Raw genomic sequence first — 15284 nt, forward strand, 5'->3', positions numbered from 1 at the left:
GTATTAGGGAGTTACAACAAAACATAAAAAAAGAAATGTAAGCAGAACGAGAAGAAAATGAAAAAGGAAGGTTATGAGCAGACACGAGTCTGGATGAAAATAGCAGGACAGCGAGAGGAAGGTGAAAGAAGGGCAAAGCAGGAAAAGGAGAGACAGCAGAAAGAAAAAGAAAATAAAGAAAAACCCGTAATGTTTCACAGGAAGGAAGATAATGAATATTCAGGTCCTTACAACGTGTTGAGGCAACAATTGGAACAGCCAGTGGGAGCCTCAGCACCAAATGAAGAATTAGGAGAGCAACCCCCGCAGTATACACCTCAAATAACGAACGCACCACGAAATAACGTATACCCGTTCTCAAGGAGACGTAGGAAACTGGTCCAAAACATTGACAAAAGGAATAAAAATAGATACAATAAAATACAAAAGGATGGGTATGATGACCTATCATATTGGAAGGAGGTGGCAGAAAGAAAGCAAAAAGGCGAGGCGAAAATGAAGGAAGGAAGAAAAGCGAGAGATAGAGCAGAAAGTGAAGGTTGTAAAAAGGAAGAGTTATATAAGATAGTAAGGGAAGTTTTACTTCATGAATATCAGAAAGATGAAGCAAAAGTAATGAAAGAGAAAGACTCAGACACATTTTATACACAAAAGGAAGGTAACGAAAGAAGGGTTATGCCAACTCGGAGAAGATTTGGAGGAAGAGGTAGAGGAACAGGTAGACAGAATATACAAAACTATCCCAACAATGCTGGATGTTGGAATTGCGGTGAAGAAGGTCACTTCTCCCGTGATTGTGTCAAAGGCCAGTACAAAAGGAACCAAAAGCGATATTCAGCACGACTAGACTTGTCTTAACAAATACAACCAGAACCAAATGATGAACCAGTAGTATAATTACAAGTACAACCAAATAAAACTAAATTCATATGAAGGAATAAAACCAGCAATAGAAGATTTGTCTTAGTAGAATGCGATAACCCACCACGTAATATCCCTATTTTCCCAGTGAGAAAAGTGCCACTCTCTGTGGGATGGAGAATGATAAAGGACAAGTTGTAAATCAAGCTGTGGTGGCGAGAGCACCTTGTGTGCCTGACCCACACACATTGTTAAATTCTTTACCAACAGATGTCACATGGTTCACCGTAGTAGGCATCAGGCATTCTTCTCCATTCAAATAGAGAAAGAAAGTTCAGGTTCGCATTTATGTTTGCAGAAAGAATAAAAAACAAATAAATATATATATAATTTATTCACAAGCAATGATGGCCAGTATGTCCACGTTTGAACCCCCAAATGGAAGCCAGAAATTATTATATGTAGATGACATCCTACTAGCGTCACAAGATAGGAAGTCATGTGAAGAAGACAATAGCCTTATTGCACCATTTAGCGAAAGAAGGCCATAAAGTGAGTAAAGACAAACTACAATTTTGTAAGCAATCAGTGAAGTATTTAGGCCATCAGTTGACAGGACAAGGGTGAACCATTCTAACAGACAGAAAACAAGCAATCTTAAATGAAGCTAAACCACATTTAACACTTGAGCGATGCACCACGCTCAACCCAGCTACCCTTCTACCATTCCCTGAGGAAGGCCAACCACATGATTGTTATGAGCTAACAACACAAACTGCAAAGTGTACACCAGACCTATTAGATCAGACACTAACATAAAGGGGTGATTTGGTAGATGGTTCCTCAAAGAAAAATTATTTGGGAAAAACAATAACAGGCTATGCAGTCTTAGAGCTTACAGAAGCATGCAAATTAATGAAAGGTCAAAAGGTGACAATTTATACTGATAGCCAATATGTATATTCAACAGTACATATCTTTGCACAATATTGGCAAAACAGAGGTATGACAATATCAACGAGAAAACCAGTAACTCATGCATTATTATTAACAACTTTACTAGAAGCAGTGCAAATTGCCAAAACAAATTGCTGTATGTAAATGCACGGCACGTACTAATAATTCGGATCCAATATCTTTAGGAAATATGTTCGCTGATAAAATGGTAAAACAAGCGGCACTAAAGGAACTGAACCATCTTAACACAGAAAAATTACAAGTAGACTGTGAGATCCTGGCAGACATGTAACAACAGAGTCCAAAGCAAGAAATTGACCACTGGCTAAGGAATAAAGCAACCCTGGACAAAAATGTTAATATGTCGACAGATAATAAAACAATCTTGAAGAAAAAATTTTTTTTTTGCATAAGTGGGACGCTATTTTGAGCCATGGTTTTACACATGTCTCAACAGGAGGGATATGTGATATGTGCCATGCCACACTATTAACACCCACTTTACTACGTATGGATTTTTGTATTTTTGTAGGATTTAATTCTTATTTAAAAAATTTTGTAGAGCATGTTTAGCGTGTGCAAAACACAATGCCCAGGGCAGCTTGCGACCTCGGTGTGGCCAATTTCAAAAACCACAATACTTATTTCAAGAAATACACATGGACTTCATTGAACTCAACAACAGTGAAGGGGAAAAATTCTGTTTCGTGATAATAGACTCATTTTCAAAATGGATAGAACTGTTTCCTACAAAACATCCAGATGCACTAACAGTAGCTAAAACTCTATGCAAATACATAATTCCACGCTATGATATTCGAGAAAAAATTTACAGTGATAAACTATGACTAAATTATGCATCTCCATCTTAGTTTTTACCCTAACTGTACCTATTTGCGTCATGATAATAGCATTGTGGTATCTGCTGTAGATTTGTAGCTGCTCAACGACCTTCAGAGGAAGTCCGGCTACAAAGGGGGCTGTAATTCTAGTTTGCAGTCGTCTCAAACCGGTGAAGATTGTCCACAACTCTGTTGCGTCATTAGGAGGGGTTGCAGGTCTGCAGGTAAGATGATCACTCAGACGCATAAAAATAATAATAATAATAATAATAATTAATTAGCAGCAGTAGGAGGACTGATCGGAATAATAATAGTAATGTCAACATTGCTATGGGAAAAGAATCTTAGCATGCAGAAAAGAAGGGTGGGGGACCCTAACCAATCACAAGCACAGGTCAACAAAAACCTTGGATAATTAAGTGGGCATACAACAACTCCATATGTATGACCATAGCCCCAAATTCGACTACCGAACTCCAAATACCCATATCATCGTTGAAAGGATTTACAAATAGACATCAGGTGTCAGGGAAGACATATGCTAGTTACTGGTGGTATGTTACTGGACACGTGTTAGATTTAAGTTGGGACACATTGATTACCACACAGGAAGGTGATTACTGGGCACCTGGTACCACATTAGAAGCCAAGTATTTCCATAATAAAATTATGTTAAAGAAACATGGGGCCATATTAAGTATGACATTTGCTTTTAGCTCAGCTAAACTCAACCCACATAACCAACCATTGAGCACTATTTTAAATACCCCGTGTTGGGGTTTCCTTTTATGGGCCTACTCTTCTGGGGCAGATCCCTACTTTCCTATAATTATTTGTGAAAATCAAACCATGACCCCTGCTGAAATGCCAATCACAAATAACTACACACGTCACGCCGGAGTTAAAATAGCCGTAATTCGAAATGTAGATGATTGGTTTCAGGTCACTACGGGCATCTCACAACAAAGTAATAACTGTCTGCTGCTAGTGGAACAGGCAGCAAATATGTCAAATCAAGGAGATTGTGTAGTATGTATGGGAGCCAGACCACTGTTACAAGTAGTGCCTTCAACTATGGGAATAGATTGTTTGATCGAAGTAATGAATAAAACCATTGCATAAGGGAAAATAAATAAATAAATAAAATAAATAATTTGTTCACAATGGGATAAGGTCTATCCTCTTACTTCCACTAAAAAAAACAAAAAACAGTATTTTCTAAAAAGGTAGCTGCAGGAAACTTCTCATGCATAAACAGAACAGGTGTTGGAATCAAATTAGGAAGATTGAATGATACTCAGTGTAAATCAATAGAGATGGTAGACATAATATTTAAACCTAGAATCAAAGCGATCAGTGTCAGGGTGGGATAAAAATGATCCCACCTACATAGACAGTATTGGAGTACCGAGAGGAGTCCCTGATGAATACAAATTAGTCAACCAGATAGCAGCAGGTTTTGACTCATCGATTTGCTGGTGGTGCACAATTAACAAAAATGTAGACAAATCAACTACATCCACTATAACGTGCAGAAATTAGGAAACACCGAAAGAGGGTTCTCCGCCATCCATGAACAACTGTCAGCTACCTCCCTCATGGCTTTCCAAAACATAATTGCTGTTGACATGCTCTTGGCGGAGAAGGGCGGAGTATGTGCCATTTTTGGTGATCAGTGCTGCACGTTCATTCCGAACAACACGGCAGCGGACGGGAGTCTCACCAAGGCCTTAGAAAGTCTAAGGTCCCCTAACAGCAAGATGAAAGACCATTCTGGAGTTGACACGTCAATGTGGGATGGTTTTGGAGACGTATTTGGCAAATATAAACAACTGATAATGTCAGTTTTAATGTTAATCGCTGTATTTGCAGCTATTCTCACCTTATGTGGATGTTGTTGCATTCCCTGCATTAGAGTTTTGTGCACCAGGCTAATCACCACTGCTATCCAACCAATTAAGCAAGAGGTGTCAAAAATGTATGCCCTCCTTACTACAAAAGGGGAGCCCCAAGAAGACAGCTACGATGAAGACACCGAAACTGAAGAGATACATGACAAAACATCATGGCATTTTCAGGACTTGTTTTCCGATCCAGGAGATTATGCAGCTGACCTCTGAGTGTACCTTTTGCGCTATGGGACTGAAAAAGAAGAGGTCAACGGAGGATGGTAGAATATAGTGCAAAATGAATAAACAGGAGGGAAATGTTGGAATAATTGTACATAAAGTTATTCTATTTCTTACTATATTCTTATGACCTATTTTTACTATATTCTTATGACCTATTTTTCTTATGACCTACAAACATTTCGTATCACCCACATAACAAAGTAAGATTAACTCTGTACATGTGTTTCATATCACTCACATAACAATGTAAGATTAATGCTGTGACGCCTGCACTTGTGGTGTACATCATGATTAAGGGAAAACAGAACATGACAGAACATTCCTTAGCAGATAGTTTTAACACCCTCAGGGGACATAGGCACGGGTCAGAAGTAGATATGACCTCAAAGGGTATGTGTGTGTGTGTCCCCGGAGAATCGCATGCCAAGGATGAGATATCTACACATATGGATAACATGTTGTGCAAAGAAACTGGTTTTAACTAGAATGATTAAACCCCCCTTCCCTCAGCTAGTTGATTGTACAGGGCCTTCCTTCAATAAAAAGGCAAGAGGGCAGGAACTGCTTCAGAGTGAGGTGGCGAATTGTTACTGAACGGTTCCTGATCACTCTCCTTGCAAGTAAAAAGAAACTCATCTCTCTGCGTCTTCCTTTGTACAGGCAGTGTTTTTCTACAAGTGTCGGGGTTTAAACCTGACACAAACCCCTTTGTGAGCCACCCACAGAGATCTCAGGCCTACGCATCTCAGATAGTGCCACCACTGAAAGATGTTCTTTTTCCCAACACTTGGAGACAGATGACGGTCCTGTCGGATGGACGGGATGTCCGTGTGCTGCCCGTTGACATTCTGCAGGAATGAAGAAAAATGATAGTTCCAACCTTTGTAAGTCACCTTATTGAAATGCTTTCATGGAAACTGTGCAGATCCTTTCCCGGCACCACAAGCATTGACATAGTTTGTCGGTTCAACACAACATCCCACTCAAATGTGTTTCCAGTGAAGGCAGTATCTATGTATTTTCTTATCATCATACGGTTGTGGTGGTGATTACCATAGGTGGAAAAACAACAGCAAATGCAACCTGACCACAGGCTCGGTGGGGGAACTGGGATCTTCACACAATAGCCCACTCGCCAGTTTAGCTGGCTGGGCCACCTCGGGTGTCTGACTCACTGTAGCACTCCCTAACAAGGACAGTTGTTGCTTTCTTAGGACACAAATACTCCAATTGCATTTGGTTTATTTGCTCAAACGGAAAGAATGTAACCTTTGTATACACCTCATTCCCAAAGAAAAGTGCCAATCCGAATGAATATATATGCGGATTCCCGGGGGTGGAATATTCCTTTCCCCAATCTGATTGAGGTATCTTGTACCCGCTCAAACGGAAAGGTGCGTTCTTCTTCGTGGTGTTTTTCTTCTTCTGTTGTTTATTGGCGGTTGGCAAGCAGCTTTTGTGTGCATTAGCGCCATCTGTGGAACAGAATCTAAACCCTTCTATACGCCATTCACAAGTCCAGTTTTATTAAAAACGAAAATATAAATCTATGTAAAACATATTCAATTATAAAATATTAGCAGCACATGCTCAGATATGACGTAACAGGCAGCTCCATTTTAAAAATGGAGGCGAGCAATGGCCTGCACGGCAGATTGACATTAACGCTTGTCTCTATTCTGCCAGGAAAGATCTTGATGATCTCCAAGACCTTTGGGAAAATAGTCTGTGGTCTGACGAGACAAAAGTTTTCCATTTTGGAAGGTGTGTGTCTCATTACTTCTGGCATAAAAAATAATGTAGCACTTCATAAAAAGAACATCTAGTACCAACAGTAAAATATGGTGGTAGTAGTGTGATGGTCTGGAGCTGTTTTGCTGTTTCAGGAATTGGAAGACTTGCTGTGATAAATGGAAGCATGAATTCTGCTGAAGAAGAATGTCCAGCCAGGCTGCACGGCAGTGAGTGGTTAGCGTGCAGACCTCACAGCTAAGACACAAGTTCAATCCCACACTCGGCCATCTCTGTGTGGAGTTTGCATGTTCTCCCCATGCAGAGAAGAAAATATATATCTATATAAAACATGTCCCGAGTTTTATTATAAAATATTAGCAGTGCATGCTCAGATATGACGTAACACGCAGCTCCAGACGTTCTTCAGTTTTAAAAATGGAGGCGAGCAATGGCCTGCATGGCTAATTGACATTAACGCTTGTCTCTATTCTGCCAGGAAAGATCTTGATGATCTCCAAGACCTTTGGGAAAATACTCCCAAAAGTTTGACAATACAAAAGTTTACCATTTTGGATGGTGTGTGTCTCATTACTTCTGGCATAAAAATAATGTATCACTTCATAAAAAGAACATCTAGTACCAACAGTAAAATATGGTGGTGGTAGTGTGATGGTCTGCTGGAGCTTCAGTTTTAAAAAAATTGAGGCAATCGGCACTGGACTGCTGTGGAAAGTTTGTTTGTTTTTGATCCAAACTAAATTTCAAGACTGGAACGAAGGAAAAACTGGCAATACGGAGTTATTCCGACAAGTGAAAGAAAAACTCGAGGATATCGGTATCACGTGATGTTGATGTTTACGTTTTACTGCGCATGCCCCATTGACTATTCTGGTTGATTATAGTGCCGCATGTAGACAAGAGATTGGAATATTCCTTTACATGGATACTATTGTTTTCGGAAAGGTCATTCGGAAAGAGAAAAACTCCTATGTAAACGTGGCTACTGGTGTAGCATTATGTAATAAGGGTAAGTGACCAATAAATGCACTGGTGGCAGCTATTTGAATAGTAGATGTGTGTGTTATTGTTTCTGTTTTTTATTGACTTTTATTGACTGTCAGGAAACACCCACCTCAAAGGACGAGAAATTTAAGTGTGGCAAACGTGCAAAAAATAAGAAATCAGAAAAGAGGGGGGGGGGGATTTTTCACACCACTGTATCTGCGTTAGCATATCTTGACGTACAGAGAAGAAACGTGAATAATGAGTGAGACACATTTTACGTAGACTGAATAATAATTGGGAATGATCAATCATTTCTTTCTAATATTCATCTCCTCCTCTTTTTATCCACGCATCCGTTCCTCCACTCTCACATTCCCTCCTGTATCACTTTCCATGCATCACAACCAACACGCGTCATAGCGGGTAAATATAGAATCCAACTGATCCCACTCTCATGTCACAGGCGTGTTTGGGCTGGTGTTTCTTTTTCATCTCAACAGACTTTTATGGAGTTTTCCCATCTGAGTCACTCTCGACACCCGTCCTGCCCCCCCCCCCCCCCCACTTTTTTCTGTCGTCACTGCCGCGATGTCTATTTTCACATCATGAAAAGACTTCAGTGCATTAGTGACTTCCTATTGTATCACTCATGGATAATGTGTATCTGCGTGTGGATGATGTCGCTGAGCCCCCGTACAAGCCTTGTGCCAACAGAGGAACAGTTGGTGTTTGCCGTCGGTGGAGGGAGTGCATTTATTCAAAGCCTCTCACTAAATACACCACAGCACCACATCAACCATTTAGCCTTCATAGCATTGCAAATTTGAAGATTTTTGATAATATAGTATATATTTTTTTTCCTCTCTGAAATAGGTTGCTTTCTCACAGAAAACAATTATTAGGTAATATTTAGGCATGTCCGATAATTATCCGCCTGATATCAGCATAAATATGTGATATATCAGTTTTCGTTAACGGTCTCGGTTATCGCACGGCCAACGAACTAGTATGTCGAACAAAGCGTCCAAACAAAGCACCCACACATCGGTGAGTCAGTGTCCGAAGAATGGATAGTGGTTCTTTAAGACTTTGGACACTACAGTCAGATTCCAGCCAGGGAATCCTTTAATCGTATTTATGATTTATGTGGTTGTGGTTTATTTGTTTGTAGAACATCCACAAAATAACATGCATGGATGTGAGTGTGAATGGTTGTTTGTCTAAATGTGCCCTGTGATTAGCTGGCCACCAGTCCAGGGTGTAAACCGCCTCTCGCCTGAAGACAGTTGGGATAGGCTCCAGCACCCCCCGCGGCCCTCGTGAGAATAAGCCATAGAAAATGAATGAATGAATGAATGAATGAATGTGATCATTGCACGATGTTCGAGTGGTTAGCATGTAGGCCACACAATCAGGGGATCGGGAAGAGCTGGGTTCGATTCTGCGCTTGGCATCTCTGTGTGGAGTTTGCATGTTCTCCCCGTGATGTTGAAGATTGAAGACAATTACTGGAGGACTGGAGATCCAACTAGCAACCAGTTAAGGCAGAATAATAATTAATGATATAAGTAATAATTTGTCTGGATCCTCTACTGTGAAGACTACTAATCCGAATACAAGCTTCCATGACCTGAAAAGTGGTTAAATGCTGCAAGTGACTTAGTCGTCTTGACTCTGAAAGCTTTTGTCAGACATGTGCATGCAAAGAGATAAGAGCTATCTAGGAAACGTGACACCACCCCACCCCACCAGGCAAGACCTCCATCTACAGGAAACGTCTAGCTTGTACGCAAATGTAAACGCAAATGTGTTTTTTCTGAAATGTCAGTGTATAAAGTGCTTCTTAAGTGAACCAGTCCAAACTAAAGCCAGGCCGGTGTTGAGGGATGAGTTGAGGTGATTGGTTGGGTCCTCAGAGAACACAAAAGACGAGTCAAACATTTGCAGGTGTCTCTGACATTCCACTGAAGTCAGGATGGAAGCCATCGCTGGTGTATTTTCTTTCAAACCGAAACCGACTTCAAGAGTGCTCACCAGTAGCTAAGGCGTCGTTTACGTTTTAAATGGTTGCTTCTGGTAAGTACCAATTATTTACTTTTGGCTAATATCGCTCACGTTTATTCATCACAATCATGATGTGCTATATATATTACTATATTGACAGCTACTATGGTACCCATTATGTCATTGGATGGTCATATCACCTAGTACTTCGGTGTGTGACAAAAAATTAAAATTAAAATTAAAATTAAAATTAAAATTAAAATTAAAATTAAAATTAAAATTAAAATTAAAATTAAAATTAAAATTAAAATTAAAATTAAAATTAAAATTAAAATTAAAATTAAAATTAAAATTAAAAAATATGTATTTAAAAAATACTTAAATTATATTAGGAAAGCAGGAAGTGAACAAATGTAACAGTTACTGATTGTAAAAGTACCAGATGGAGGGGTAGGATTTAATAAGCTTTGCTTCTTCCTACTCCTTTTGGACAAGTGCAACTGTGAACTGATTATGGGATGCACTCAATTGTAATCTGATGCATGTTCAAATGAAATAAAACCATTACCATCTCTGCCTAAATTTATCGGATAACTTCTTCTACGCCAACTGCATGCCATCTAAATTATTATCCATCCATCTATAAAAGCATGACTTCACCCTACCAGTTAACAAAATCGAGGCTGTTACCATACCAAGTACCATTGTCTAAAAAAAGCTGTCAGATTTTATGTGTTTATGACTAAATGGTTTACTGCTGTTTTCCTCAAGCGTTGAGAGTTCCAATTTTGTCTGGCGATCCTTGAAAGCACCACTGTGATGTGCTATGACTGGTTATTAGTTAGATCCAACAAATGCATTCACGGGCGTATCAGATACATATGTTTTTTCACCATTCACTGGAGGTCGCAGAATGTATGAATCTACTATAAAATACTATAATATCTACTACAATAATAATAATATGTTTACTTTGCTTGCAGAGATCCTGGCCGTCTTGTCAATCAATCAGAGGCACAATCAAACACCTTCTACAAGCGTCAGCGAGCACTTGAAACATTGCTATGGCGGACAAATCCTTGGACGCAACAACAACGACAACAACACAAACTGGAATAGAAGCTGAGCTGCCAAGTGTGGTCGTACGCGAGTTCGAACCCAAGGACCAAGTGCACGTACAACGCATCTTTTACGAGGGGCTGATGGAGATGATATCTGACACGGCCTTCAGAGGCCTGAGATGTCATCCCGAGAGTCTCCTGCTCTATTCAGCTATGGCAGGTACTAGACACATACATTGTATACACGTTACAGCATTTATAGTCTAAGACAGGGGTTCCCAAACTGTACCAAATCAGGGCCCACTTGAAAATCTAAAAAAATGTCTGTGGCCCACCTTTGTCCTATAAACAGTACATAGATGAAATGCTGCATTCTCAGAGCACTTAACTTATTATTATTATTATTATTATATTAATAATTAGTATTAATATATTAATATACAATATATTAATATATATTGTGTATTAATTCTCACTCTAATTAATATATCTATATTGTCAGTGTATATTAATATATTATATATTAATAATAATAATTATTATTATTAATATATAGTATTACTTTATATGATTTACATTTATTATATATTAATATATAATGTATATTATTAATAATAATTTTTATTATTATTAAGTATTAATATATAATATATTCATGAATACATACTGACAATTAATATAGATATATTAATTACAGTGACAATTAACATACAATATATACAATATATTAATATACTATATATAAATATATATTAGCATATATTAACATAAATTAAATAAATATATAATAATTATTATAAATAATAATAATAATTATTATTATTATTCAGAATTTAAATGAAAGCAGAGGGATAAAGCAAACCCAAATTTTTAATATGTGGTGTACACACAAGACAGAATTAATTTTCATACTTTTCATAACTACATTCAAGACTGGCATGATGAGAGCTACGTTCCAATCATAAACTGTATAAGGTTCCTAAAATATTGTGACAGGTCAATAACACTCAATTGGTTATTACTTAGGCCTATAAATATTGTTTTTAATCGTGCAATAAATATTTTACAATAAAAAATTTTTTTTTAAATAATATTTGCAAAAATGAATTACATTTTTAATGTAATTTTTCATTTTTAATCTCTCATGGTCCACCTGCAGTCCCACCACGGGCCACCAGGGGGCTGCAGCCCACACTTTGGGAATCACTGGTCTAGAACATTCTTGTTCAGCCCAATAAGTTGGTTTTATGAGATGTTGACCTTCTCCTCTAATTTCAGCATTGAAAGTGATTGTTTGAATTACTCACTTAGATTCAGCTCTGTTACTTTACCCTTCTCTCTTTAATTGCCATGGCAAGCAATTCATGTTTAAAATATAAAAATATAAATATATTGTGTTCATGAATACTATGTTTGCATTCTTCTATTTCCTTTAGCTCGTCTGTGTCAGGGGTTTCAAGGGCATAGTTGGAAAACATGGTTCCTCTGATGTGTGTATTATTTATACTGAAAAATATGCACTTATCTTTCCACGGTCAGTTGTAGGCTTTGTGGTCACGGCGTGTTGGTGGGTGATAGGACTCCTCCCTGCCGTTGTGCTGTGTGGCCGTTACTTCTGCAGCAGGCGTGTGATTCATGCTTACCTGAAGCAAGCCATGAAGAAAGACATGGGTCACATTGAAGAATTTTACATGAAATCACCAAGTAAGTCCCGTTCTTCCATCCATTTCCAAATGTTCTCAATGTAGATCATGGATACATGCAGGATGGTCCAAAAGACTTGATCTTATCCTCTGAAAGAAGTCCTTAGTGAAGTGCAGTGAATTGTCTTGTTAAAATAGACCACACAGACGAGGGCCTTCAGTCATGAGGGATGACAAAAAACAATAAATTATTTTTTTTTATTTAAAAATTTTAAATTGTCACCAGCCATTAAAAATGTTTTACATTTTTCTTAATTTTTTAAATATAAAAATAAATTAAAAAAAAACTTAAATTATATTAGGAAAGCAGGAAGTGAACAAATGTAACAGTTACTGATTGTAAAGGTACCAGATGGAGGGGGCCTTCAGTTACGAGGGATGACCCCAGCATCCACATTGGCACCTACCATTTGACACCCCTGCACAATCTGAAACGCCAGCTGATGGCTGGTGAAATTTTTGCGGGGCTGAGATATTTGAAGAAGTTTCTTACGGCGTCCAACCTCTGCAACAACGGTGCGCTGTGAGAGGCCTTGCTTATGCAGCTCAACGATCCGACTGCGTGAACATCGGAATAATGTCATCTTCTTTCCTTGTCCTTCACTCATGAACTGTTCTTGTGTTCTTGAACCCCACCTCAGACTCCCGCCTGTGGGTTGCAGTTCTAGAAGACCAGGTGGTGGGTGTTGTAGCAGCAGTCGGCCAGCAGGAGGCAAGAAGTTCCGTCGAGCTGAAGCGCATGTCAGTTGACGGCAGGTTTCGTAGGCGTGGAGTGGGTTTGGTCCTTGGGTGGAAAGTTCTGGAATTTGCCATCACTCGGGGATACTCGACTGTTGTCCTGGGAACCACAGCCTACTCACCCTCCGCCCACCAGCTCTACCGACGACTGGGATTTCAATGTACTGGCGTCACAAATGGGTATATCACCCCCGGTGCAACGTCGTCTCTTTTCGAGAGAATATTTTACAGGGTCTGCCACCATTACTACAGCCTGGAAGTGAAAAATATAGCCATACATCGCCACCCACAGACTTCTGTAGGAGTGCTGACAACATAGTCATCATTATTGAAATTCACGGGATAGCCAACATCATGTGACCGGACGAATAATAGCAGTCTGAGCAGTGTATGCGCCGTCGTGGATGATGGGGATTCATGTGTCTGAATACAATGTTCTTTTAGTCCATTGGATGATACATAAGGGCTACAAACTTTGTCAAAAGTTCAAACGTTTCCTTACACCACGATTTTCGAGAAATTTCAGTTTTCGTAAACAGTCTCGGTTATCGCACGGCCAACAAACTAGTGTGTCGACAAACAAAGCACCCACCCACACATCAGTGACTCAGTCTCCGAAGAATGGATAGTGGTTCTTTTAGAGTTGGGACACTATAGTCAGATTCCAGCCAGGGAATCCTTTAATTGTATTTATGATGTGTGGTTGTGGTTTATTTGTTCATAGAACATCCACAAAATAACATGCATGGTGCTAGCAAGGCATTTGGGTGTATCTGAGTGTTTGTGGGCTGACAGAAAACACATCTCCTTAAATGGGCAATTATTAGGCATGCCCGATAATTATTGGCCTGATATCAGCATAAATATGTGATATTATATCGGAGTTGGATTTTTTTCGAGATCATGAAAAGCGATGTGATAATGTGTTTACAACACATACTGTATGTGTTCATTCCACCACTGGGGACATGTCATGGTACACATATCGGGATTGGCTGATATCAGTATCGGCACGTATTTCGGTATACAGGCAAAAAAGCCAATATGGGACATCCGCACGGCGGACGAGCGGTTAGCACGCAGGCCTCACAGCTAGGAGACCTGAGTTCAATCCCACCCTCTGCCATCTCTGTGTTGAGTTTGCCTGTTCCTGATACTCCGGTTTCCTCCCATATTCTAAAAACATGCTAGGTTAATTAGCGACTCCAAATTGTCCATAGGTATGAATGTGAGTGTGAATGGTTGTTTGTCTATATGTGCCCTGTGATTGGCTGGCCACCAGTCCAGGGTGTACCCCGCCTCTCGCCCGAAGACAGCTGGGATAGGCTTCAGCACCCCCGCGACCCTTGTGAGGATAAGCGGTAGAAAATGAATGAATGAATGAATGAAATTACCACACAAGCTAGGAGACCAGGGTTCGATTCCCTGCTCGGCCATCTCTGTGTGGAGTTTGCATGTTCTCCCTGTGCATGCGCGGGTTTTCTCCGGGTACTCCGGTTTCCTCCCACATTCCAAAAACATGCTAGGTTAATTAGCGACTCCAAATTGTCCATAGGTATGAATGTGAGTGTGAATGGTTGTTTGTCTATATGAATGAATGAATTTTTCAGCGGCGTAGGTGCGCCCCATTACTTTTTTTTTAATCTGTTTGTATATTTTTAGACCACACAGAAAAGAGAAAAGCATGTTTTCATTTTCACATAAGGATTGTGGATGATGGGCAAAATGATGGGTGAGGGGGAGGGGCAACATTATAATGATCTAATGTGTCCTATTTTGTAAAAAATTAGACAGGAACTACAACAAATAAAAGCAGAAAATGATTACAGACCCAGAAAGATTATCATGTCACTGTTTGATGTGCGTGGCGGTGAAAACAGAGTACTGGCATGAATTAACTTGAGGTTGTGCATAAATAATATAAAATATTGATCTAAATCTTAGCTTGATGCATTCCCACATGGTATCAGCATTCTAGCCCAAACGGTAACAATACAGTACAGAAGTCTATATGGAGGTTAGCAAACTCAACTGGTATTTTTTACATGTATTTATTTTCATCGTTGCACTTGAAAGCTTCCTGCAGGCCGACACTGGTTCACATATTCTCAAACTTTGCATGGAAAACTACGTATGCAACGTTTCGGCTCTGCTTTCTTCACTTTCTAAAGAACACAGGACATGCGCTGGGAAATCAGGATGTTTAGTCACCTTGATGAACGCATTTAAGCAGCATATTTCACATTG

The 15284-nt window shown here is 39.4% G+C and overlaps 1 protein-coding gene across 1 annotated transcript; it reads left to right on the plus strand.

The window, feature by feature from the left end:
- Positions 1-9346: 9346 nt before the first annotated feature.
- On the plus strand, positions 9347-13950 carry LOC131136444 (N-acetylaspartate synthetase-like). The gene is made up of 4 exons (XM_058083262.1): positions 9347-9607; positions 10519-10816; positions 12136-12300; positions 12941-13950. The coding sequence occupies exons 2-4, from the start codon at positions 10600-10602 to the stop codon at positions 13354-13356; spliced, it is 798 nt and encodes a 265-aa protein (XP_057939245.1). The 5' UTR covers positions 9347-9607; positions 10519-10599; the 3' UTR covers positions 13357-13950.
- The last annotated feature ends 1334 nt before the right edge of the window (positions 13951-15284 follow it).

The sequence above is a fragment of the Doryrhamphus excisus genome, chromosome 1, assembly GCF_030265055.1.
Source record: "Doryrhamphus excisus isolate RoL2022-K1 chromosome 1, RoL_Dexc_1.0, whole genome shotgun sequence".
Lineage (NCBI taxonomy): Eukaryota > Metazoa > Chordata > Actinopteri > Syngnathiformes > Syngnathidae > Doryrhamphus > Doryrhamphus excisus.

Excerpts from the sequence above, each read along its gene's own strand:
- LOC131136444 (XM_058083262.1), top strand. The coding sequence starts at position 10,600 with ATGGCGGACAAATCCTTGGACGCAACAACAACGACAACAACACAAACT. Across the intron at positions 10,817-12,135 it reads GCTCTATTCAGCTATGGCAG|TTGTAGGCTTTGTGGTCACG; the intron begins GTACTAGACACA and ends TTCCACGGTCAG. Across the intron at positions 12,301-12,940 it reads ATTTTACATGAAATCACCAA|ACTCCCGCCTGTGGGTTGCA; the intron begins GTAAGTCCCGTT and ends ACCCCACCTCAG.